At 45.5% G+C, this 24,452-nt stretch overlaps 1 protein-coding gene across 7 annotated transcripts in view; it reads right to left on the reverse strand.

The window, feature by feature from the left end:
• SLC52A2 (solute carrier family 52 member 2) overlaps positions 1 to 24,452 on the reverse strand; it is a 241,047-nt gene that overhangs the window by 12,522 nt on the left and 204,073 nt on the right. For all 7 annotated transcript variants that reach the window (XM_069732128.1, XM_069732123.1, XM_069732126.1 and 4 more), the window contains 2 exons: positions 22,273 to 22,377; positions 21,828 to 21,961 (listed from right to left, as the gene is read on the reverse strand). In XM_069732128.1, coding sequence (XP_069588229.1) covers positions 21,828 to 21,951 — 124 coding nt within the window. In that variant the 5' untranslated portion in view covers positions 21,952 to 21,961; positions 22,273 to 22,377. The remainder of the gene's footprint in view (positions 1 to 21,827; positions 21,962 to 22,272; positions 22,378 to 24,452) is intronic.

Raw genomic sequence — 24,452 nt, forward strand, 5'->3', positions numbered from 1 at the left:
TATGACTCCGATCTCTCCTTCACCTCCCATATACAATCTCTTGCCCGCTCGTGCCACTTGCACCTAAAGAACATCTCTAGAATCCGCCCCTTTCTCAGCATGGAAACAACAAAGACCCTCACTGTTGCCCTGATCCACTCACGCCTGGGGTACTGTAACGCTCTATTAATTGGCCTCCCCCTAACGCGACTTTCCCCTCTCCAGTCCATCCTTAATGCAGCAGCCAGGGTCGTCCATCTGGCTAATCGTTACTCGGACTCGTCCACTCTTCGCCAGTCGTTACACTGGATGCCAATTCATTATAGGATCCAAAACTGCTTGTTCTCACCCACAAAGCTCTCCACAGTGCAGCCCCCTACATTTCCTCCCTCATTTCTATCACCTACCCGTCCTCTCCACAGGCGGCCCCCTATATCTCCTCCCTCATTTCTGTTTATCGGCCTATCCGCTCTTTACGCTCTGCAAGCGACTTTTGACTAACCTCTGCATTAATCCGTACCTCCCACTCCCGGCTTCAAGACTTCTCTTGCGTTCCACCTATCCTCTGGAATACTCTACCTCAAGAAATTAGGACTATCCACAATCATAGTGTCTGTGTGTGTCCCATTCACTATTTATCTGAGGATAATTCTCCATCAAACTTAACCGCACCCAACAGCACCGCAAATACTGGCTGGTGACTACCTCATGCAGCCTTTATCTCCCACTCCCTCAAGATGGCTGGACCATCATTGTAAATAAGCATTGTATCTCCCCCACCTCATTGTAGAGTGTAAGCTCTGACGAGCAAGGGAGGCTTATTTTGCTATAATTATTGTATTATTTTGAACATGGTTAAATATGACTTGTGTATGAACTGTTAAACTGTAAAGCGCTGCAGAATATGTTGGTGCTATATAAATAAAGATTACTATTATTATTAGAACCAAATGTTCACAGTTGTAGGCATGTGTGACGACACAGCATTTAATCTTAATTATCCAGACGTTTATTTTCAGTGGACCAGGAGACATTAGCTATTATCTTTATGTTGACTTATGAAGTTGTGTGTTTTCTTTGGTTGGTCAAGAACACCATGACTCCATAAAGGAACACTCTACCGGGATAACATGGCTCCATCAAGTGGGGCACAGATTTGGATTCTACAGGATTCCAGCTTAATGGACCATGGCCCTGGTTAGAAGAATACAGATCTGCTCCATTGAATATCACAGAACCCATGGATATGCTCAGAAAAGCCAGGCGGGGACCATCCGGTCACCTGTCCTCCATGGAGACATTTGGAGAATCCAGGTTGTGACTGTCCGATCACTCGGAACCTATGGATACATTTAGAGAAGCCAGGTTGGGACCATATGGTAACCTGAGTCTATGGATACGTTTGGGGAAATCAGGTTGGGATCCTCCGGTCACCAGACCACATGCCTCAATAGGCTGTCAGCTTCCTAAACTTGTCGTTAGGGCTATTAGAATTTTATGAGAGCCCCAACTTCCAAAATACTTTGCCCCTAGAAGACCCATGCGGTAGATATTGTCGTCACGTTTCCTATTGCAATTTTACTTTGCTACAGAGACAAAATATGACCTGTATTGATTCATCCTTTGGATGTTATTAAATTGGAGGGGTTAGAATGGCCTTATGGTGATGTGAATAAATAAGTTATATTCAACTCTTCACTATGACACCAAAAATATATATTACTAGTGATGAGCGAATATACTCGTTACTCGAGATTTCCCGAGCACGCTCGGGTGTCCTCCGAGTATTTTTTTTAGTGCTCGGAGTTTTAGTTTTTATTGCCGCAGCTGAATGATTTACATCTGTTAGCCAGCATAAGTACATGTGGGGATTCCCTAGAAACCAGGCAACCCCCACATGTACTTATGCTGGCTAACAGATGTAAAACATTCAGCTGCGACAATAAAAGCTAAAACTCCGTCACCCCTACGTCACGGATTGAGGTGACTTCAGGCCAACAGACGGCTATCACATGTGCAGGCGGGCTTATCTTAGTTATCCCTCCACTCCACGATGTGATGAAAAACCACACACAAGGCTATTGACCTCTTAGTTTACAGCAGGGGCTTATTCTAGGTATCCCACTGCTTTCAATATACCACAAACTGCAGGGATTTATGTATATCCCGCTTACAGTTCCACTTAACACTTGCAGCTCTCTGGCGCCCCCCTTACTCTCAGGTCAGATTAGGTACTGCACCTAGGGTAATTAGTCGCCAGACAGGCTGCCTGCTATGTACTGGCTATTGGGCACGCTGCAGCGACGCGATAACTACTCCCACTCAGGCAGGAACAATAATTATCAACGCCGCAGTCGCTACAGCGTCACTCAACAGTCAGCACACGGTATCGCCGCCACCAGCTTCGATTAAACGGGTTCGAAGCTAACCCAACACAACAGTAACAGTAGCGTATTTCCCTTCAGAAGACTTAGGGTACGGTTTAGAAGAGGAGAACGAACTAATATTAAATATTATATTCCATAAAAATTAGGCAGTGCTTTATCAAAAATATTTTATAAAGATGTTACAAATGAGACAATTGCAAATATGTACAAGGGTAATTATAACATAAAGGGAATAAATGAGAAAAAGTAACACTCACATGTTCAAAGCATGACAGGCAACCAGGCTAGGGCAGTTTTCCATACGTCCCAGCTCATGGGGATGTACTCAGCTCTTCCAGGAAAATAGGACAAGAAAGCAGCTGGGGATGTGTGCAGACAGTTATAGCTTAAGCCTGTAACATCCCAGAAAGGGGTTGGATCACCTCGTCCCTCCTACCTCTTCAGTTAACTCATTTTTTCTAATCTATATCTAATTTCGATAACTCCGCTACAAAACATGTTATAGTCCTAACAAATCCATCATTCATCTCGGATTAACGTGAGCATTCTAATGAGATCAAATATGTCCTATCTGGGATACATATTTACAGAGAAATCCCTACTTCTTTACCAGATGGAGTTAGAAGCTCAGGTTTTACGTGGTGAATAGATCCACCGAGGGGTGTAAAGAATATATACAGTTAGGTCCATATATATTTGGACAGAGACAACATTTTTCTAATTTTGGTTATAGACATTACCACAATGAATTTTAAACAAAACAATTCAGATGCAGTTGAAGTTCAGACTTTCAGCTTTCATTTGAGGGTATCCACATTAAAATTGGATGAAGGGTTTAGGAGTTTCAGCTCCTTAACATGTGCCACTCCGTTTTTAAAGGGACCAAAAGTAATTGGACAGATTCAATAATTTTAAATAAAATGTTCATTTTTAGTACTTGGTTGAAAACCCTTTGTTGGCAATGACTGCCTGAAGTCTTGAACTCATGGACATCACCAGACGCTGTGTTTCCTCCTTTTTGATGCTCGGCCTTCACTGCGGTGGTTTTCAGTTGCTGGTTGTTTGTGGGCCTTTCTGTCTGAAGTTTAGTCTTTAACAAGTGTAATGCAAGCTCAATTAAGTTGAGATCAGGTGACTGACTTGGCCATTCAAGAATATTCCACTTCTTTGCTTTAATAAACTCCCGGGTTGCTTTGACTTTATGTTTTGGGTCATTGTCCATCTGTAGTATGAAACGACGACCAATCAGTTTTGCTGCATTTAGCTGGATCTGACCTCACAGTATGGCTCTGAATACCTCAGAATTAATTCGGCTGCTTCTCTCCTGTGTCACATCATCAATAAACACAAGTGACCCTGTGCCACTGGCAGCCATGCATGCCCAAGCCATCACACTGCCTCCGCCGGGTTTATGCATGCCCGCGCCATCACACTGCCTCCGCCGGGTGTTACAGATGATGTGGTATGCTTTGGATCATGAGCTGGACCACGCCTCCGCCATACTTTTCTCTTTCCATCATTCTGGTAGAGGTTGATCTTGGTTTCATCTGTCCAATGAATGTTCTTCCAGAACTGTGCGGCTTTTTTAGATGTTTTTAGCCTTTTTCTTCTTGATGCTTATGAGTGGCTGCACCGTACAGTGAACCCTCTGTATTTACTTTCATGCAGTCTTCTCTTTATGGTAGATTTGGATATTGATACGCCGACCTCCTGGAGAGTGTTGGTCACTTGGTCGGCTGTTGTGAAGGGGTTTCTCTTTACCATGGAGATTATTCTGCGATCATCCACCACTGTTGTCTTCTGTGGGCGCCCAGGTCTTTTTGCATTGATGATTTCACCGGTGCTTTCTTTCTTTCTCAGGATGTACCAAACTGTAGATTTTTTCACTCCTAATATTGTAGCAATTTCTCGGATGGGTTTTTTCTGTTTTCGCAGTTTAAGGATGGCTTGTTTCACCTGCATGGAGAGCTCCTTTGACTGCATGTTTACTTCACAGCAAAACCTTCCAAATGCAAGCACCACACCTCAAATCAACTCCAGGCCTTTTATCTGCTTAATTGAGAATGACATAGCGAAGGGATTGCCCACACCTGTCCATGAAATAGCCTTGCAGTCAATTGTCCAATTACTTTTGGTTCCTTTAAAAACAGGGTGGCACATGTTAAGGAGCTGGAACTCCTAAACGCTTCATCCAATTTTAATGTGGATCCCCTCAAATGAAAGCTGAAAGTCTGAACTTCAACTGCATCTGAATTGTTTTGTTTAAAATTAATTGTGGTAATGTCTATAACCAAAATTAGAAAAATGTTGCCTCTGTCCAAATATATATGGACCTAACTGTATTTTTCTTATTTCTAGCTTAAATCGTTTGCCTAATATCTTACAATAACTAAACAAAGAATCTTTCATGGATCCTCGAAGTTTCTACTTCACTTATAGCTGAACAAGAGCTTACACAGGAAATGCCGGTCGTAAATACTTTTGGCTCTCCTAACCCCCACACTCTCTGAGAAGGAAAGCCAGGAATTTGCAGCTACAAACTGTTGCAGTATCACTCCAAGAAGGGGGGCTTAGCCCACGCAGGCTAGCAAGAGAACTACTTATGATATTTCATACCATATCGTGACAGGAAGCATGAAGTGCCCTAAAATGTCCTGGTAGACGGCTGCGCTGACTTTGGCCTTGATAAAACACAGTGGACCTACACCAGCAGATGACATGGCTCCCCAAACCATCACTGATTGTGGAGACTTCACACCAGACCTCCAGCAGCTCGGATTGTGGCCTCTCCGCTCTTCCTCCAGACTCTGGTACCTCGATTTTCCACATGAAATGCAAAATTTACTTTCCTTGTGAAGTGCGTCAATGGCTGCCTTCTGCACATCTGTCAGGTCAGCAGTCTTCCCCATGATTGTGGAGCTACTGAAACAGACTGAGGGACCTTTATAAACAATTAGGAGTATTTACAGGTGTTTTTTGTTATTCTAATTTACTGAGATAATGACTTTTGGGTTTTCATTGGCTGTAAGCCATAATCATCAACATTAACAGAAATAAACATGTGAAATAGATCACTCTGTGTGTAATGACTCTATAGAATATTTGAGATTCACTTTTGGCATTGAAGAACTGAAATAAATTCACTTTTTGATGATGTTCTAATTTTGTGAGACGCACTTGTATGTATATACAGTGGGTACAGAACGTATTCAGACCTCTTTAAATTTTTCACTTTGTTTCATTGCAGTCATTTAGTAAATTCAGAAAAGTTCATTTTTTTCTCATTAATGTTCACTCTGCACCACATGTTGACTGAAAAAAACAAACATAGAAATTTTTGCACATTTATTAAAAAAGAAAACCTGAACTATCCCATGGTCATAAGTCTTCAGACCCTTTGCTCAGTATTGGGTAGAAGCCCCTTTTGAGCTAGTACAACCATGAGTCTTCTTGGGAATGATGGAACAAGTTTTCCCCCCTGGATTTGGGGATCCTCGGCCATTCTTCCTTGCAGATCCTCTCCAGTTCCATCAGGTTGGATGGTGAACGTTGGTGGACGCCATTTTCAGGTCTCTCCAGAGATGCTCCATTGGGTTTAGGTCAGGGCTCTGGCTGGGCCGGTCAGGAATGGTCACAGAGTTGTTCTGAAGCCGCTCCTTTGTTATTTTAGCTGTGTGCTTAGGGTCATTGTCTTGTTGGAAGGTGAACCCTCGGTCAAGTCTGAGGTCCAGAACACTCTGGAAGAGGTTTTCATCCAGGATATCTCTGTACTTGGCCGCATTCATGTTTCCTTCAATTGGAACAAGTCGTCCTGTCCCTGCAGCTGAAAAACACCCCCATAGCATGATGCTGCCACCACCATGCTTCACTGTGGGGGTTGTATTGGGCAGGTGATGAGCAGGGCCTGGTTTTGTCCACACATACCACTTAGAATTATCACCAATAAGGTCTCTCTTCATCTCATCAGACCAGAGAATCTTATTTCTCATAGTCTGGGAGTCCTTCATGTGTTTTGTTTTTTTTAGCAAACTCTATGCGGCTTCCATATGTCTTGCACTGAGGAGAGGCTTCCGTCGGCCACTCTGCCATAAAGGCCTGACTGGTGGAGGGCTGCAGTGATAGGTGACTGTGGAACTTTCTCCCATCTCCCTCCTGCATCTCTGGAGCTCAACCACAGTGATCTTGGGGTTCTTTACCTCTGTCACCAAGGCTTCCAAGATTGCTCTGCTCAGTTTGGCTGAGTGGCCAGGTCTAGGAAGACGTCTTCCATTTAAAGATTATGGAGGCCGCTTTGCTCTTAGAAACCTTGAGTACTGCAGAAATTCTGCTGTAACCTCGGCCAGATCTGTGCCTTGCCACAATTCTGTCTCTGAGCTCCTTGGCCAGTTCCTTTGACCTCATGATTCTCCTTTGGTCTGACATGCACTGTGAGCTGTGAGGTCTTATATAGACAGGTGTGCGCCTTTCCAAATCAAGTCCTATCAGTGTAATTACACAGCGCTGGACTCCAATGAAGGAGAAGAACCATCTCACGGAGGATCACAAGGAAATGGACAGCACGTGACAAATACACTGCTCAAAAAAATAAAGGGAACACTAAATCCCACATCCTAGATGTCACTGAATGAAATACTCCAGTTGCTAATTTGTATTCATTGCATAGTAGAATGTGTTCAGAACAATAAAACATAATGGAGTGTGGCAGGCAGGATTTGCCCCTGGAGTGTGGCAGGCAGGATTTGCCCCTGGAGTGTGGCAGGCAGGATTTGCCCCTGGAGTGTGGCAGGCAGGATTTGCCCCTCGAGTGTGGCAGGCAGGATTTGCCCCTGGAGTGTGGCAGTCAGGATTTGCCCCTGGAGTGTGGCAGTCAGGATTTGCCCCTGGAGTGTGGCAGGCAGGATTTGCACCTGGAGTGTGGCAGGCAGGATTTGCACCTGGAGTGTGGCAGGCAGGATTTGCACCAGGAGTGTGGCAGGCAGGATTTGCCCCTGGAGTGTGGCAGGCAGGATTTGCCCCTGGAGTGTGGCAGGCAGGATTTGCCCCTGAAGTGTGGCAGGCAGGATTTGCCCCTGGAGTGTGGCAGGCAGGATTTGCCCCTGGAGTGTGGCAGGCAGGATTTGCCCCTGGAGTGTGGCAGGCAGGATTTGCCCCTGGAGTGTGGCAGGCAGGATTTGCCCCTGGAGTGTGGCAGGCAGGATTTGCACCTGGAGTGTGGCAGGCAGGATTTGCACCAGGAGTGTGGCAGGCAGGATTTGCACCAGGAGTGTGGCAGGCAGGATTTGCACCTGGAGTGTGGCAGGCAGGATTTGCACCTGGAGTGTGGCAGGCAGGATTTGCACCTAGCATGCGGCAGGCAGGATTTGCATCAGAGTGCAGCAGGAACTGGTACTCAACTTTACGCAACTTAGACTGCAGAACAGGAAGGTTGCTCAGACACTTCCCCAGTGAGGAGGAAGCAATATATACATAATGCCCCACAGCCATTGGCTGGGGAGGAAATAGCAAGAGCACACATTGGCCCTTTAAAAGGGCGGGAACGCGTGAGTGCCCTAAGGACATGGCTGGAAGCTCTGCTGGACGCATGCAGAAGTAAGGAACCTGTTGTGAATTCTGTGGCAGAGCTCCCTCCTGTGGTCACAAGTGGTACTTCGGCTGATTCTCTCTGTGAGCTTCCGTTGGTGGAGGAAAGTGGTACTGCGGCTTCTGAGTTTCCTTCCTCAGGTGATGTGGTGAAGTCGTTAGGTGCTGCTCTATTTAACTCCACCTAGTGCTTTGATCCTGGCCTCCAGTCATTGTTCTAGTATTGGACCTGTTTCCTCCTGGATTGTTCCTGTGGCCTGCTGCTCTGCATAGCTAAGTTCTGCTTTGCTATTTTGTTTGCTGTTTTTTTCTGTCCAGCTTGTATATTTGTTTTTTCCTGCTTGCTGGAAGCTCTGGGACGCAGAGGGTGTACCTCCGTGCCGTTAGTTCGGTACGGAGGGTCTTTTTGCCCCCTTTGCGTGGTTTTTGTAGGGTTTTGTGTTGACCGCAAAGTTACCTTTCCCATCCTCGCTCTGTTCAGAAAGTCGGGCCTCACTTTGCTAAATCTATTTCATCTCTACGTTTGTCTTTTCATCTTTACTCACAGTCATATGTGGGGGCTGCCTTTTCCTTTGGGGTATTTCTCTGAGGCAAGGTAGGCTTATTTTCTATCTTCAGGCTAGCTAGTTTCTCAGGCTGTGCCGAGTTGCATAGGGAGCGTTAGGCGCAATCCACGGCTGCCTCTAGTGTGGTTTGAGAGGATTAGGGATTGCGGTCAGCAGAGTTCCCACGTCTCAGAGCTCGTTCTATGTTTTTGGGTTATTGTCAGGTCACTGTATGTGCTCTGACCTCTATGTCCATTGTGGTACTGAATTACCTTATCATAACAGTACTGGAGGCCAAAAGTACTAATGATTCTCAATAGAGGGAAAAAAGAAGTTCTGAGACCATTTTTTTTTCTCTGCACTGTGTTTTGCCTTTTTTTTCCTAGACATTTGGGTGGTTCAGGACACAGGTGTAGCGATGGACATTAAAGGTCTGTCTTCATGTGTGGATCAGCTCACGGCAAGAGAACAAAATATTCAAGACTTTGTGGTTCAGAATTCTATGTTAGAACCGAGAATTCCTATTCCTGATTTTTTTTTTGGGAGATAGAACTAAATTTCTGAGTTTCAAAAATAATTGTAAACTATTTCTAGCTTTGAAACCTCGCTCCTCTGGTGACCCAGTTCAACAAGTTAGGATCATTATTTCTTTTTTACGTGGCGACCCTCAGGACTGGGCATTTTCTCTTGCGTCAGGAGATCCTGCATTAAGTAATATTGATGCGTTTTTCCTGGCTCTCGGACTGCTGTACGATGAACCTAATTCAGTGGATCAGGCAGAGAAAAATTTGCTGGCTCTGTGTCAGGGTCAGGATGAGATAGAGGTATATTGTCAGAAATTTAGAAAGTGGTCCGTACTCACTCAATGGAATGAAGGTGCGCTCGCAGCTATTTTCAGAAAGGGTCTCTCTGAAGCCCTTAAAGATGTCATGGTGGGATTTCCAATGCCTGCTGGTCTGAATGAGTCTATGTCTTTGGCCATTTAGATCGGTCGACGCTTGCGTGAGCGTAAATCTGTGCACCATTTGGCGGTATTACCTGAGCTTAAACCTGAGCCTATGCAGTGCGATAGGACTTTGACCAGAGTTGAACGGCAAGAACACAGACGTCTGAATGGGCTGTGTTTCTACTGTGGTGATTCCACTCATGCTATCTCTGATTGTCCTAAGCGCACTAAGCGGTTCGCTAGGTCTGCCACCATTGGTACGGTACAGTCAAAATTTCTTCTGTCCGTTACCTTGATCTGCTCTTTGTCATCGTATTCTGTCATGGCATTTGTGGATTCAGGCGCTGCCCTGAATTTGATGGACTTGGAGTATGCTAGGCGTTGTGGGTTTTTCTTGGAGCCCTTGCAGTGTCCTATTCCATTGAGAGGAATTGATGCTACGCCTTTGGCCAAGAATAAGCCTCAGTACTGGACCCAGCTGACCATGTGCATGGCTCCTGCACATCAGGAGGTTATTCGCTTTCTGGCGTTGCATAATCTGCATGATGTGGTCGTGTTGGGGTTGCCATGGCTACAAGTCCATAATCCAGTATTAGATTGGAAATCCATGTCTGTGTCCAGCTGGGGTTGTCAGGGGGTACATGATGATGTCCCATTTCTGACTATTTCGTCATCCACCCCTTCTGAGGTTCCAGAGTTCTTGTCTGATTACCGGGATGTATTTGATGAGCCCAAGTCCGATACCCTACCTCCGCATAGGGATTGTGATTGTGCTATCGATTTGATTCCTGGTAGTAAATTCCCAAAAGGTCGACTGTTTAATTTATCTGTGCCTGAGCACGCCGCTATGCGGAGTTATGTGAAGGAGTCCTTGGAGAAGGGGCATATTCGCCCGTTATCGTCGCCATTAGGAGCAGGGTTCTTTTTTGTAGCCAAGAAGGATGGTTCGCTGAGACCTTGTATAGATTACCGCCTTCTAAATAAGATCACGGTTAAATTTCAGTACCCCTTGCCGTTGTTATCTGATTTGTTTGCTCGGATTAAGGGGGCTAGCTGGTTCACCAAGATAGATCTTCGTGGTGCGTATAATCTTGTGCGTATTAAGTGAGGCGATGAATGGAAAACTGCATTTAATACGCCCGAGGGCCATTTTGAGTATCTAGTAATGCCATTCGGACTTGCCAATGCTCCATCAGTGTTTCAGTCCTTTATGCATGACATCTTCCGAGAGTACCTGGATAAATTCCTGATTGTGTACTTGGATGACATTTTGATCTTCTCGGATGATTGGGAGTCTCATGTGAAGCAGGTCAGAACGGTGTTTCAGGTCCTGCGTGCTAATTCTTTGTTTGTGAAGGGATCAAAGTGTCTCTTTGGTGTTCAGAAGGTTTCATTTTTGGGGTTCATTTTTTCCCCTTCTACTATCGAGATGGACCCTGTTAAGGTCCAAGCCATCCAGGATTGGATTCAGCCGACATCTCTGAAAAGTCTGCAAAAGTTCCTGGGCTTTGCTAATTTTTATCGTCGCTTCATCTGCAATTTTTCTAGTATTGCTAAACCATTGACCGATTTGACCAAGAAGGGTGCTGATGTGGTCAATTGGTCTTCTGCTGCTGTGGAAGCTTTTCAAGAGTTGAAGCGTCGTTTTTCTTCTGCCCCTGTGTTGTGTCAACCAGATGTTTCGCTTCCATTCCAGGTCGAGGTTGATGCTTCTGAGATTGGAGCAGGGGCTGTTTTGTCGCAGAGAAGTTCTGATTGGTCGGTGATGAAACCATGCGCCTTCTTTTCCAGGAAGTTTTCGCCTGCTGAGCGAAATTATGATGTGGGCAATCGAGAGTTGCTGGCCATGAAGTGGGCATTCGAGGAGTGGCGTCATTGGCTTGAAGGAGCTAAGCATCGCGTGATGGTCTTGACTGATCATAAGAACTTGACTTATCTCGAGTCTGCCAAGCGGTTGAATCCCAGACAGGCTCGTTGGTCGCTGTTTTTTGCCCGTTTTGACTTTGTGATTTCGTACCTTCCGGGCTCTAAAAATGTGAAGGCGGATGCTCTGTCTAGGAGTTTTGTGCCCGACTCTCCGGGTTTATCTGAGCCGGCGGGTATCCTCAAAGAGGGAGTAATTGTGTCTGCCATCTCCCCTGATTTGCGGCGGGTGCTGCAAAAATTTCAGGCTAATAAACCTGATCGTTGCCCAGCGGAGAAACTGTTTGTCCCTGATAGGTGGACGAATAAAGTTATCTCTGAGGTTCATTGTTCGGTGTTGGCTGGTCATCCTGGAATCTTTGGTACCAGAGAGTTAGTGGCTAGATCCTTTTGGTGGCCATCTCTGTCGCGGGATGTGCGTTCTTTTGTGCAGTCATGTGGGATTTGTGCTCGGGCTAAGCCCTGCTGTTCTCGTGCCAGTGGGTTGCTTTTGCCCTTGCCGGTCCCGAAGAGGCCTTGGACACATATCTCTATGGATTTTATTTCAGATCTTCCCGTCTCTCAAAAAATGTCAGTCATTTGGGTGGTTTGTGATCGCTTTTCTAAGATGGTCCATTTGGTACCCTTGTCTAAATTGCCTTCCTCCTCTGATTTGGTGCCTTTGTTCTTCCAGCATGTGGTTCGTTTGCATGGCATTCCAGAGAATATCGTTTCTGACAGAGGTTCCCAGTTTGTTTCGAGGTTTTGGCGAGCCTTTTGTGGTAGGATGGGCATTGACTTGTCTTTTTCCTCGGCTTTCCATCCTCAGACTAATGGCCAGACCGAACGAACCAATCAGACCTTGGAAACATATCTGAGATGCTTTGTTTCTGCTGATCAGGATGACTGGGTGTCCTTTTTGCCTTTGGCTGAGTTCGCCCTTAATAATCGGGCCAGCTCGGCTACCTTGGTTTCGTCGTTTTTCTGCAACTCTGGGTTCCATCCTCGTTTCTCTTCAGGGCAGGTTGAGTCTTCGGACTGTCCTGGTGTGGATACTGTGGTGGACAGGTTGCAGCAGATTTGGACTCATGTAGTTGACAATTTGACCTTGTCCCAGGAGAAGGCTCAACGTTTCGCTAATCGCAGACGCTGTGTGGGTCCCCGACTTCGTGTTGGGGATTTGGTTTGGTTATCTTCTCGTCATATTCCTATGAAGGTTTCCTCTCCTAAGTTTAAACCTCGTTTCATTGGTCCGTATAGGATTTCTGAGGTTCTTAATCATGTGTCTTTTCGTCTGACCCTTCCAGATTCTTTTTCCATACATAACGTATTCCATAGGTCATTGTTGCGGAGATACGTGGCACCTATGGTTCCATCTGTTGATCCTCCTGCCCCGGTTTTGGTGGAGGGGGAGTTGAGAGTATGTTGTGGAGAAGATTTTGGATTCTCGTGTTTCAAGACGGAAACTCCAGTATTTGGTTAAGTGGAAGGATTATGCTCAGGAAGATAATTCCTGGGTCTGTGCCTCTGATGTCCATGCTCCCGATCTTGTTCGTGCCTTTCATATGGCTCATCCTGGGGGCTCTGGTGAGGGTTCGGTGACCCCTCCTCAAGAGGGGGGGTACTGTTGTGAATTCTGTGGCAGAGCTCCCTCCTGTGGTCACAAGTGGTACTTCGGCTGATTCTCTCTGTGAGCTTCCGTTGGTGGAGGAAAGTGGTACTGCGGCTTCTGAGTTTCCTTCCTCAGGTGATGTGGTGAAGTCGTTAGGTGCTGCTCTATTTAACTCCACCTAGTGCTTTGATCCTGGCCTCCAGTCAATGTTCTAGTATTGGACCTGTTTCCTCCTGGATCGTTCCTGTGGCCTGCTGCTCTGCATAGCTAAGTTCTGCTTTGCTATTTTGTTTGCTGTTTTTTTCTGTCCAGCTTGTATATTTGTTTTTTCCTGCTTGCTGGAAGCTCTGGGACGCAGAGGGTGTACCTCCGTGCCGTTAGTTCGGTACGGAGGGTCTTTTTGCCCCCTTTGCGTGGTTTTTGTAGGGTTTTGTGTTGACCGCAAAGTTACCTTTCCTATCCTCGCTCTGTTCAGAAAGTTGGGCCTCACTTTGCTAAATCTATTTCATCTCTACGTTTGTCTTTTCATCTTAACTCACAGTCATTATATGTGGGGGCTGCCTTTTCCTTTGGGGTATTTCTCTGAGGCAAGGTAGGCTTATTTTCTATCTTCAGGCTAGCTAGTTTCTCAGGCTGTGCCGAGTTGCATAGGGAGCGTTAGGCGCAATCCACGGCTGCCTCTAGTGTGGTTTGAGAGGATTAGGGATTGCGGTCAGCAGAGTTCCCACGTCTCAGAGCTCGTTCTATGTTTTTGGGTTATTGTCAGGTCACTGTATGTGCTCTGACCTCTATGTCCATTGTGGTACTGAATTACCTTATCATAACAGGAACCAACCACAGCGTAGGTATGTGAAGTGACACGCCGGAGACCCGGCCTGTCAGAGCAGGGATCCGGCGTAGTGCTAAGAAATACTAAGGAAGATACATATCAGTGTAGGCTTGCCAAATGGGAGGAGTGCACATCCGAAGAAAAATAAAGGACAGATCATGCAAGTCATGGGAACTCAGTCTTGCAGCATGGGCTCTATGGGGCACGAGGCCGCTGTGGTGGTCGCTGCACGGCTCTGTTCCGTTAGGGTGGTAGGACCCACTACGAGGTTTGCTGTGACGTGGCAGTGGGCTTCATACAGTCTGATCAGAATGTTAAATGAAGACCCTCATGTTCAGCTGTATATATTTTTGCCTAGCGGCGTTCGATCATTGTATGATTTTTGGAGGTGCTGCTCACGCTCTTCTTTTCAATCTATGTATACAGTACAGACCAAAAGTTTGGACACACCTTCTCATTTAAAGATTTCTCTGTATTTTCAGGACTATGAAAATTGTACATTTACACTGAAGGCATCAAAACTATGAATTAACACATGTGGAATTATATACTTAAAAAAGTGTGAAACAACTGAAATTATGTCTTATATTCTAGGTTCTACAAAGTGGCCACCTTTTGCTTTGATGACTGCTTTGCACACTCTTGGCATTCTCTTGATGAGCTTCAGGAGGTAGTCACCGGGAATGGTCTTCCAACAATCTTGAAGGAGTTCCCAGAGATGCTTAGCACTTGTTGGCCCTTTTGCCTTCACTCTGTGGTCCAGCTCACCCCAAACCATCTCGATTGGGTTCCGGTCTGGTGACTGTGGAGGCCAAGTCATCTGGCGTAGCCCCCATCACTCTCCTTCTTGGTCAAATAGCCCTTACACAGCCTGGAGGTGTTTGGGGTCATTATCCTGTTGAAAAATAAATGATGGTCCAACTAAACGCAAACCAGATGGAATAGCATGCCGCTGCAAGATGCTGTGGTAGCCATGCTGGTTCAGTATGCCTTCAATTTTGAATAAATCCCCAACAGGGTCACCAGCAAAGCCCCCCCACACCTCCTCCTCCATGCTTCACGGTGGGAACCAGGCATGTAGAGTCCATCCGTTCACCTTTTCTGCGTCGCACAAATACACGGTGGTTGGAACCAAAGATCTCAAATCTGGACTCATCAGACCAAAGCACAGATTTCAACTGGTCTTCCTTTTTGGAAGTGCATTTGAACAGCAAGGTTGATTGCTGTTGAGGGGAACTAGAAAAAAAAAAATCTATAAATCTTCAGCAGAGCGAGTGTGAGCGAGCTGAGTGTGTCCTGAGCGTAAGTGTGGACGGCGGTAAGTGTGACTTGTGATTCAGTGAAGAGGTATTTGGAAAGCCTTTAACAAATACCTGTGTGAATTGGTGTGAGTTGCTGAATTGGGGGTAGGTATATTCATAAGGGTTAACTTAGGGTGGGGGCTCATAGTTAAGGGTTTATAAGGGGCAGCTGTTTGGGGCTCAAGTCCTTTTTGGAAGTGCATTTGAACAGCAAGGTTGATTGCTGTTGAGGGGAACTAGAAAAAAAAAATCTATAAATCTTCAGCAGAGCGAGTGTGAGCGAGCCGAGTGTGTCCTGAGCGTAAGTGTGGACGGCGGTAAGTGTGACTTGTGATTCAGTGAAGAGGTATTTGGAAAGCCTTTAACAAATACCTGTGTGAATTGGTGTGAGTTGCTGAATTGGGGGTAGGTATATTCATAAGGGTTAACTTAGGGTGGGGGCTCATAGTTAAGGGTTTATAAGGGGCAGCTGTTTGGGGCTCAAGTCCTTTTTGGAAGTGCATTTGAACAGCAAGGTTGATTGCTGTTGAGGGGAACTAGAAAAAAAAAAATCTATAAATCTTCAGCAGAGCGAGTGTGAGCGAGCTGAGTGTGTCCTAAGTAAGTGTAAGTGTGGACGGCGGTAAGTGTGACTTGTGATTCAGTGACTTTGGAGTCAGGGAGTTTCCAGGGGAGGAATTACTGAATTGCTGTCTGATTTTTATTAATACTTTGTATTTATTTATTTATTTATTTTTAATTGAACTGTTCTGTCTGGTGCAATCCCCATTAGGAAATGTGCTCCACGATTGTTAATGCCTCCAGTGCACATCTTGCCACATGTATGCAGTCCTTGACCAGCCGGTCGAGGGTGCATACTGCTGTGCGAGATGTGAGCACGTTGTGCATTTGGAAACCCAGATTCTGACTCTAAATGTGCAGCTGGCAACACTGAGATCCATAGACAATATGGAGAGGAGTCTTCTGCTCACGGAGCAGACGCTCAATGGGACAGATGAGGGGGGGGATGGTGGGATGGAGCTGCAGGATGGTGAAGTAGGAAGCTGGGTGACAGTTAGGAAGCGGGGTAGAGGGAAGAGTGCCAGGGAGGCTAGTCCTGATCTGGAACACCCCAATAAGTTTGCTAAGTTGGCAGATGAGGGGGGTGCCAGTACAGGGGTAGCACTGCTGCAGCCAGGCATGTCCTCTGAAAGCCGGAGGAGTGACTGCTCCAGTAAGGAGGGAAATAGGAGAGCAGGGCAGGCCAGACAGGTGCTGGTAGTGGGGGACTCAATTATTAGGGGAACAGATGGGGCAATCTGTCACAAAGACAGGGATCGTCGAACGGTGTGCTGCCTACCTGGCGCTCGAGTCCGACACATCGCTGATCGGGTGGACAGATTATTGGGAGGGGCTGGTGAGGACCCAGCGGTCATGGTTCACATTGGCACTAATGACAAAGTTAGAGGTAGGTGGAAGGTCCTTAAAGATGATTTCAGGGAATTAGGCTGCAAGCTGAAAGCAAGGACCTCCAACGTGGTATTTTCCGAAATACTGCCGGAACCACGTGCCACGCCAGAGAGGCAACGGGAGATTAGGAAGGTTAATAAGTGGCTCAAGAATTGGTGTAGGAAAGAGGGGTTTGGGTTCCTGCAGAACTGGGCCGACTTCTCAGTTGGCTACAGGCTCTACGCTAGGGACGGGCTGCACCTCAATGGGGAGGGTGCAGCTGTGCTGGGGGAGAAAATGGCTAGAAGGTTGGAGGATTGTTTAAACTAGGAATTGGGGGAGAGGGTATTCAATTTATAGGAGGGGAAGATAGTGCAGACAGAGACCTGGGCACAAATAAGGAAGTTGGGGGTGGCGGTGGCATGGGGGTTGGGGTCAGAACAGTTAATAATTTAAGAAATAGAAGTATAGAGAGGAACATAAAATGTATGTATACTAATGCCAGAAGCCTCGCCAACAAAATGGACGAATTAGAACTAATGTTGTTGGAGCATAATTATGACATGGTGGGGATATCTGAAACGTGGCTGGATGAGAGCCATGACCGGGCTGTTAACTTGCAGGGCTATAGCCTGTTCAGAAATGACCGTACAGATAAGCGAGGGGGAGGGGTGTGTCTATATGTAAAATCATCCTTAAAACCCATCCTGCGCGATAATATAGGTGAATTTAATGAAAATGTAGAATCCCTGTGGGTGGAGATAAGGGGAGGGGGAAAAAATAATAAATTACTGATAGGGGTTTGTTATAAATCTCCAAAAATAATGGAAGCAATGGAGAATATCCTCGTAAAGCAAATAGATGAAGCTGCGACTCAAGGAGAAGTCATTATTATGGGGGACTTCAACTACCCTGAAATAGATTGGGGAATAGAAACCTGCAGTTCCAGCAAAGGTAATCGGTTTTTGACAACTATGAGAGACAATTACCTCTGACAACTGGTTCAGGACCCAACAAGAAGGGGGGCACTGCTAGACCTAATATTAACCAACAGGCCAGACCGCATATCAAATATAAGGGTTGGGGGTCACTTGGGAAATAGCGATCACAAAATAATAAGTTTTCAAGTATCCTTTAAAAAGATGTGTAGTAGAGGGGTTACAAGGACACTAAACTTCAGGAGGGCAAATTTCCAACGGATGAGAGAGGATCTTGGTGCAATTAACTGGGACGATATCCTGAGACACAAAAATACACAAAGAAAATGGGAGACGTTTATTAGCATCCTGGATAGGACCTGTGCACAGTATATACCGTATGGGAATAAACATACTAGAAATAGGAGGAAACCAATATGGCTAAATAGAGCTGTAAGGGGCGCAATAAGTGACAAAAAGAAAGCATTTAGAGAATTAAAGGAAGTAGGTAGTGAGGAGGCATTAAATAAATACAGAAAATTAAATAAATTCTGTAAAAAGCAAATCAAGGCAGCAAAGATTGAGACAGAGAGACTCATTGCCAGAGAGAGTAAAAATAATCCTAAAATATTCTTTAACTACATAAATAGTAAGAAACTAAAAAATGATAGTGTTGGCCCCTTAAAAATAGTCTGGGTGAAATGGTGGATGAGGATGAGGAAAAAGCCAATATGCTAAATGACTTTTTTTCATCAGTATTTACACAAGAAAATCCCATGGCAGACAAAATGTCTAGTGATAAAAATTCCCAATTAAATGTCACCTGCTTAACCCAGCAGGAAGTGCGGCGGCGTCTAAAAATCACTAAAATGGACAAATCTCCGGGCCCGGATGGGATCCACCCCCGAGTACTGCAGGAATTAAGTACAGTCATTGATAGACCATTATTTTTAATCTTTAAAGACTCCATAATAACAGGGTCTGTGCCACAGGACTGGCGTATAGCAAATGTGGTGCCAATGTTCAAAAAGGGGACAAAAACTGAACTCGGAAATTATAGGCCAGTAAGCTTCACCTCTACTGTGGGTAAAATCCTGGAGGGCATTCTAAGGGACGCTATACTGGAGTATCTGAAGAGGAATAACCTCATGACCCAGTATCAGCACGGGTTTACTAGGGACCGTTCATGTCAGACTAATCTGATCAGTTTCTATGAAGAGGTAAGTTCCGGATTGGACCAAGGGAACCCAGTGGATGTAGTGTATATGGACTTTTCAAAAGCTTTTGATACGGTGCCACACAAAAGGTTGATACATAAAATGAGAATAATGGGGATAGGGGAAATTATGTGTAAGTGGGTTGAGAGCTGGCTCAGGGATAGGAAACAAAGGGTGGTTATTAATGGAGCACACTCGGACTGGGTAGCGGTGAGCAGTGGGGTACCACAGGGGTCAGTATTGGGCCCTCTTCTTTTTAACATATTTATTAATGACCTTGTAGGGGGCATTCAGAGTAGAATTTCAATATTTGCAGATGACACTAAACTCTGCAGGGTAATCAATACAGAGGAGGACAATTTTATATTACAGGATGATTTATGTAAACTAGAAGCTTGGGCTGATAAATGGCAAATGAGCTTTAATGGGGATAAATGTAAGGTCATGCACTTGGGTAGAAGTAATAAGATGTATAATTATGTGCTTAATTCTAAAACTCTGGGCAAAACCGTCAATGAAAAAGACCTGGGTGTATGGGTGGATGACAAACTTAAATTCAGTGGCCAGTGTCAGGCAGCTGCTACAAAGGCAAATAAAATAATGGGATGCATTAAAAGAGGCATAGATGCTCATGAGGAGAACATAATTTTACCTCTATACAAGTCACTAGTTCGACCACACTTAGAATACTGTGCACAGTTCTGGTCTCCGGTGTTTAAGAAAGACATAGCTGAACTGGAGCGGGTGCAGAGAAGAGCGACCAAGGTTATTAGAGGACTGGGGGGTCTGCAATACCAAGATAGGTTATTACACTTGGGGCTATTTAGTTTGGAAAAACGAAGACTAAGGGGTGATCTTATTTTAATGTATAAATATATGAGGGGACAGTACAAAGACCTTTCTGATGATCTTTTTAATCATAGACCTGAAACAGGGACAAGGGGGCATCCTCTGCGGTTGGAGGAAAAAAGGTTTAAGCATAATAACAGACGCGGATTCTTTACTGTAAGAGCAGTGAGACTATGGAACTCTCTGCCGTATGATGTTGTAATGAGTGATTCATTACTTAAATTTAAGAGGGGACTGGATACCTTTCTGGAAAAGTATAATGTTACAGGGTATATACACTAGATTCCTTGATAGGGCGTTGATCCAGGGAACTAGTCTGATTGCCGTATGTGGAGTCGGGAAGGAATTTTTTTCCCCAATGTGGAGTTTACTCTTTGCACATGGGGTTTTTTTGCCTTCCTCTGGATCAACATGTTAGGTTAGGCTATGGGTTGAACTAGATGGACATATAGTCTTCCTTCAACCTTAATAACTATGTAACTATGTAATGTCCATTCCTTGTGTTTTTTAGCCCAAACAAGTCTCTTCTGCTTGTTGCCTGTCCTTAGCAGTGGTTTCCTGGCAGCTATTTTACCATGAAGGCCTGCTGCACAAAGTCTCCTCTTAACAGTTGTTGTAGAGATGTGTCTGCTGCTAGATCTCTGTGTGGCATTGACCTCGTCTCTTATCTGAGCTGCTGTTACCCTGCGATTTCTGAGGCTGATGACTCGGATAAACTTATCCTCAGAAGCAGAGGTGACTCTTGGTCTTCCTTTCCTGGGGCGGTCCTCATGTGAGTCAGTTTCTTTGTAGCGCTTGATGGTTTTTGCCACTGCACTTGGGGACACTTTCAAAGTTTACCCAATTTTTCGGACTGACTGACCTTCAGTTCTTAAAGTAATGATGGCCACTCGTTTTTCTTTACTTAGAATTTGTATTATGGCAAGAAAAAAGCAGCTAACAGTCTATTCAGTAGGACTATCAGCTGTGTATCCACCAGACTTCTGCTCAACACAACTGATGGTCCCAACACCATTTATAAGGCAAGAAATCCCACTTCTTAAACCTGACAGGGCGCACCTGTGTATCAGTGTAATCAGTATAACGGTGCTGACCTGACACTGTAGTCTCTGAGCACAATCTTGATCACAGGTATCAGTGTAATCAGTATAACGGCACCGACCTGACACTGTCTGTAGTCACTGAGCACAATCCTGATCACAGGTATCAGTGTAATCAGAATAACAGCGCCGACCTGACACTGTCTGTAGTCACTGAGCACAATCCGGATCACAGGTATCAGTGTAATCAGTATAACGGCACCGACCTGACACTGCCTGTAGTCACTGAGCACAATCCTGATCACAGGTATCAGTGTAATCAGTATAACGGCACCGACCTGACACTGCCTGTAGTCACTGAGCACAATCCTGATCACAGGTATCAGTGTAATCAGTATAACGGCACCGACCTGACACTGTCTGTAGTCACTGAGCACAATCCCTATCACAGGTATCAGTGTAATCAGTATAACGACGCCGACCTGACACTGTCTGTAGTCATTGAGCACAATGCTGATCACAGGTATCAGTGTAATCAGTATAACTGCACCGACCTGACACTGTCTGTAGTCACTGAGCACAATCCTGATCACAGTTATCAGTGTAATCAGTATAACGGCACCGACCTGACACTGCCTGTAGTCACTGAGCACAATCCTGATCACAGGTATCAGTGTAATCAGTATAACGGCACCGACCTGACACTGTCTGTAGTCACTGAGCACAATCCTCATCACAGGTATCGGTGTAATCAGTATAACGGCACCGACCTGACACTGTCTGTAGTCACTGAGCACAATCCTGATCACAGGTATCAGTGTAATCAGTATAACGGCACCGACCTGACACTGTAGTCACTGAGCACAATCCTGATCACAGGTATCAGTGTAATCAGTATAACGGCACCGACCTGACACTGTCTGTAGTCACTGAGCACAATCCTGACCACAGGTATCAGTGTAATCAGTATAACGGCACCGACCTGACACTGTCTGTAGTCACTGAGCACAATCCTGATCACAGGGTCACTTTACGGTTTTCTATTTCACTGTGTCACCATCTAGTGGCCGTCAGTCATACTGCAGCTCTAGATGTGAATGGTTCTTACATTTCCTCATCATTCAGAGTCAAAAGACTACAAACTGCTAAGACCCCAATTATCTACCACCCCCAAAATCAAAGGGGCAACATGCAGGAAGCTGAGACGGGGCACCGATTGCTGGGTCCTTTCTCTCATCATGACGGACAGTATAGGGTGTCTCACACATGTCGGACTCCGCGGGGGAGGGGCTCACCTTCTGGAAGCTCTTTCACAACAACGGGAAGCTCCACCCACAAGGAGTTCACTGACACCCAGGATCCCATCCCAAAGAGGGCGACGAGGGCGTGTGTCAGCAGTGAGCGGCCGTCCACCTCCATCTTCTCAGCACTGGAAGACATGACGGTGAGAGGTGACATCACACAACGTATGTCTGATCTGCGCAGAGACCCCCAAATTACGGGAGCCCCCCAGATATAAACTATCCCTTCACAGAGTCCACCTCAAAGAAACTCTCCCGAAACCGGAACACCTCCCAAAAATACAATGTGCCCCCCAAATATAAACTATCCCACATACAACCCCCCAAATATATACCCTGCCCTCCCACATAAGCTTTGCCCCCCAGCTTTATCTCCATAAAGCACTGAACCACATGCAGGAGATATGATCGGGGGCCACATGTTGTGGGCACTTATTACCTGCTCTGCGATTGGCGAGGAATTAGAAGATCTTGCTCCGTGATTGGCTGCTCTTCTGTCCAGTTCTCCTCCAGCTTCAGTGGACAAAAAGGAGTCAGAGGTCGTCTACAGAGGAAAGTCATGTAGTCAGGTATGACAGCAAGGGGGTCCCGCAATACCCCCCCACTACACTGGGACACCAGGACGGAAGCAAACGAAGGACGGACGGAAGGAGGGAGAATCAGACAAACAAAGCTGGATGGACAGAGGGAGGGACAGGCAAACAGGAAAACAAAGGGCTGGATGGACAGAGGAAGGAAAGATGGACAGAGGCAGGCACAGGAAAACAGAGCCGGACGGACGGAAACACCTAGGTACATCTAATATCACACTGTCTGCCCTAACCGTCTGTATGTACAGCTCTGGCAAAAATTAAGAGACCACTGCAAAATGTTCAGTTTGCCTGATTTTCCTCTTTATAGGTATATTTTTGAGTAAAATATAAATTGCTCCTTTATTCTATAAAGTAATGACAACATGCCTCCGAAGTTCCAAGCAATATATTTTGTATCTATTTTCTGAAAAGGAGAAATGGTCAAAATAACAAAAAAATGATGTCAGGAAATAGGAAGAAGTTCTGATTACTTCAATTACACATACAGAGCTCTCAGCCGCAGTTTCCTGTTGTGAATTCCGCTCCTGGGCTCCCTCCGGTGGTTGTAAGTGGCACTTTTGTGAGTTCTGCTCTTGGGCTCCCTCTTGTGGTTTCTAGTGGTATGGCTGCTCCTTGGAGTTAGCTGTCTTCAGCTGCCTCCACTTATCGTCTCTTCTGCTCGGCTATTTAGGTCTGGCTCTTTCCTTCAGCCAGTGCCACTTGTAAATGGTTCCTGGTTGGATTCACATCTCTTTGGATTTCCCTGTTATCCTGACCAGTTCAGCAAAGCTAAGTTTTTGCTTGCTCTTTTCTGTCCATAGATTGTGGACTTATCCGTTCTGTGCTTTCTTTGTTTGTCCAGCTTATCAGTATGAATTAATTCTGTTTTGCTGGAAGCTCTGGGAAGCAGATTTACCCTCCACACCTTTAGTCAGGTGTGGAGATTTTTGTAAACTCTGCGTGGATTTTTTGTAGTGTTTTATACTGACCGCACAGTATTCCATCCTGTCCTATCTATTTAACTAGACTGGCCTCCTGTGCTCATCCTGGTTTCATTCTGTGTATGTCTTTTCCCTCTCCACTCACAGTCATTATTTGTGGGGGGCTAATCTATCCTTTGGGGATTTTCTCTGAGGCAAGATAGCTTTCCTGCTTCTATCTTTAGGGGTAGTTAGCTCTTAGGCTGTGACGAGATGCCTAGGGAGAGTTAGGAGCATTCCACGGCTACTTCTAGTGTTGTGTTGAGCTTAGGGACTGTGGTCAGTACAGTTACCATGTCCTTCAGAGCTCGTTCCATGTTGCTCCTAAACCACCAGATCATAACAGTTTCCTTTGCCTGCCAGCACAGGCTGGAAGTCTAAGCCACTCTTCCTCCTTCCCCCCGCTATATAGCTGTATTGAGACCAGCGTGCCAGCAACGTTCACTGAGAAATTTTTATGGCTTTGTGCTGGGAAAGTCTTCTGTCTAAACCCCTCATCCCTGTCCCGCCTGATACCAGCTGTAACTGGTACAGCAACTTTCAAACCGCATGGGACTCTTGTTCTTGAAAAGAGTTATGTATACTGGCACCGATCAGGGATAGAGATATAAAGGTTACATATTCCGAAAGTCCACCAAGAAATCTATAACTCACTGAAATCGCTAGGATCTAAACGAAACGAGATGCAAGGAACAGGTTTCTCCGTAAGTGGGTCATATGTCTACGCCGTGTTTATACTGAAAAGAACACCCATAAGATGGTGAGCATCCTGATCATTGTGTCGTTCTTCTAGGAGGTTCATACAGCGAGTTATGTATAGATATGACTTGTCATAACTCTAAGAAAGGGGAGTATTCAGCCTCTGAGGGAGGTCACCACAGGGGAAGTGCCTTGCTTCTGGGCACGAAGATAAGTGAGTGAGCCATCAGTCTTCACAAGTCTTTTGTCCAAGGAATGAGCTGAGAGTTCGATCTGTCATGCACTGGGACATATGCCCAACCTCACAGCACATGTTCTGCCATGAGATGAAAAAAAAAAAAAAAAAAAAACCACAGTTCCTTATGTAA

This window comes from Ranitomeya imitator, chromosome 6 (assembly GCF_032444005.1).
Source record: "Ranitomeya imitator isolate aRanImi1 chromosome 6, aRanImi1.pri, whole genome shotgun sequence".
Taxonomy (NCBI): domain Eukaryota; kingdom Metazoa; phylum Chordata; class Amphibia; order Anura; family Dendrobatidae; genus Ranitomeya; species Ranitomeya imitator.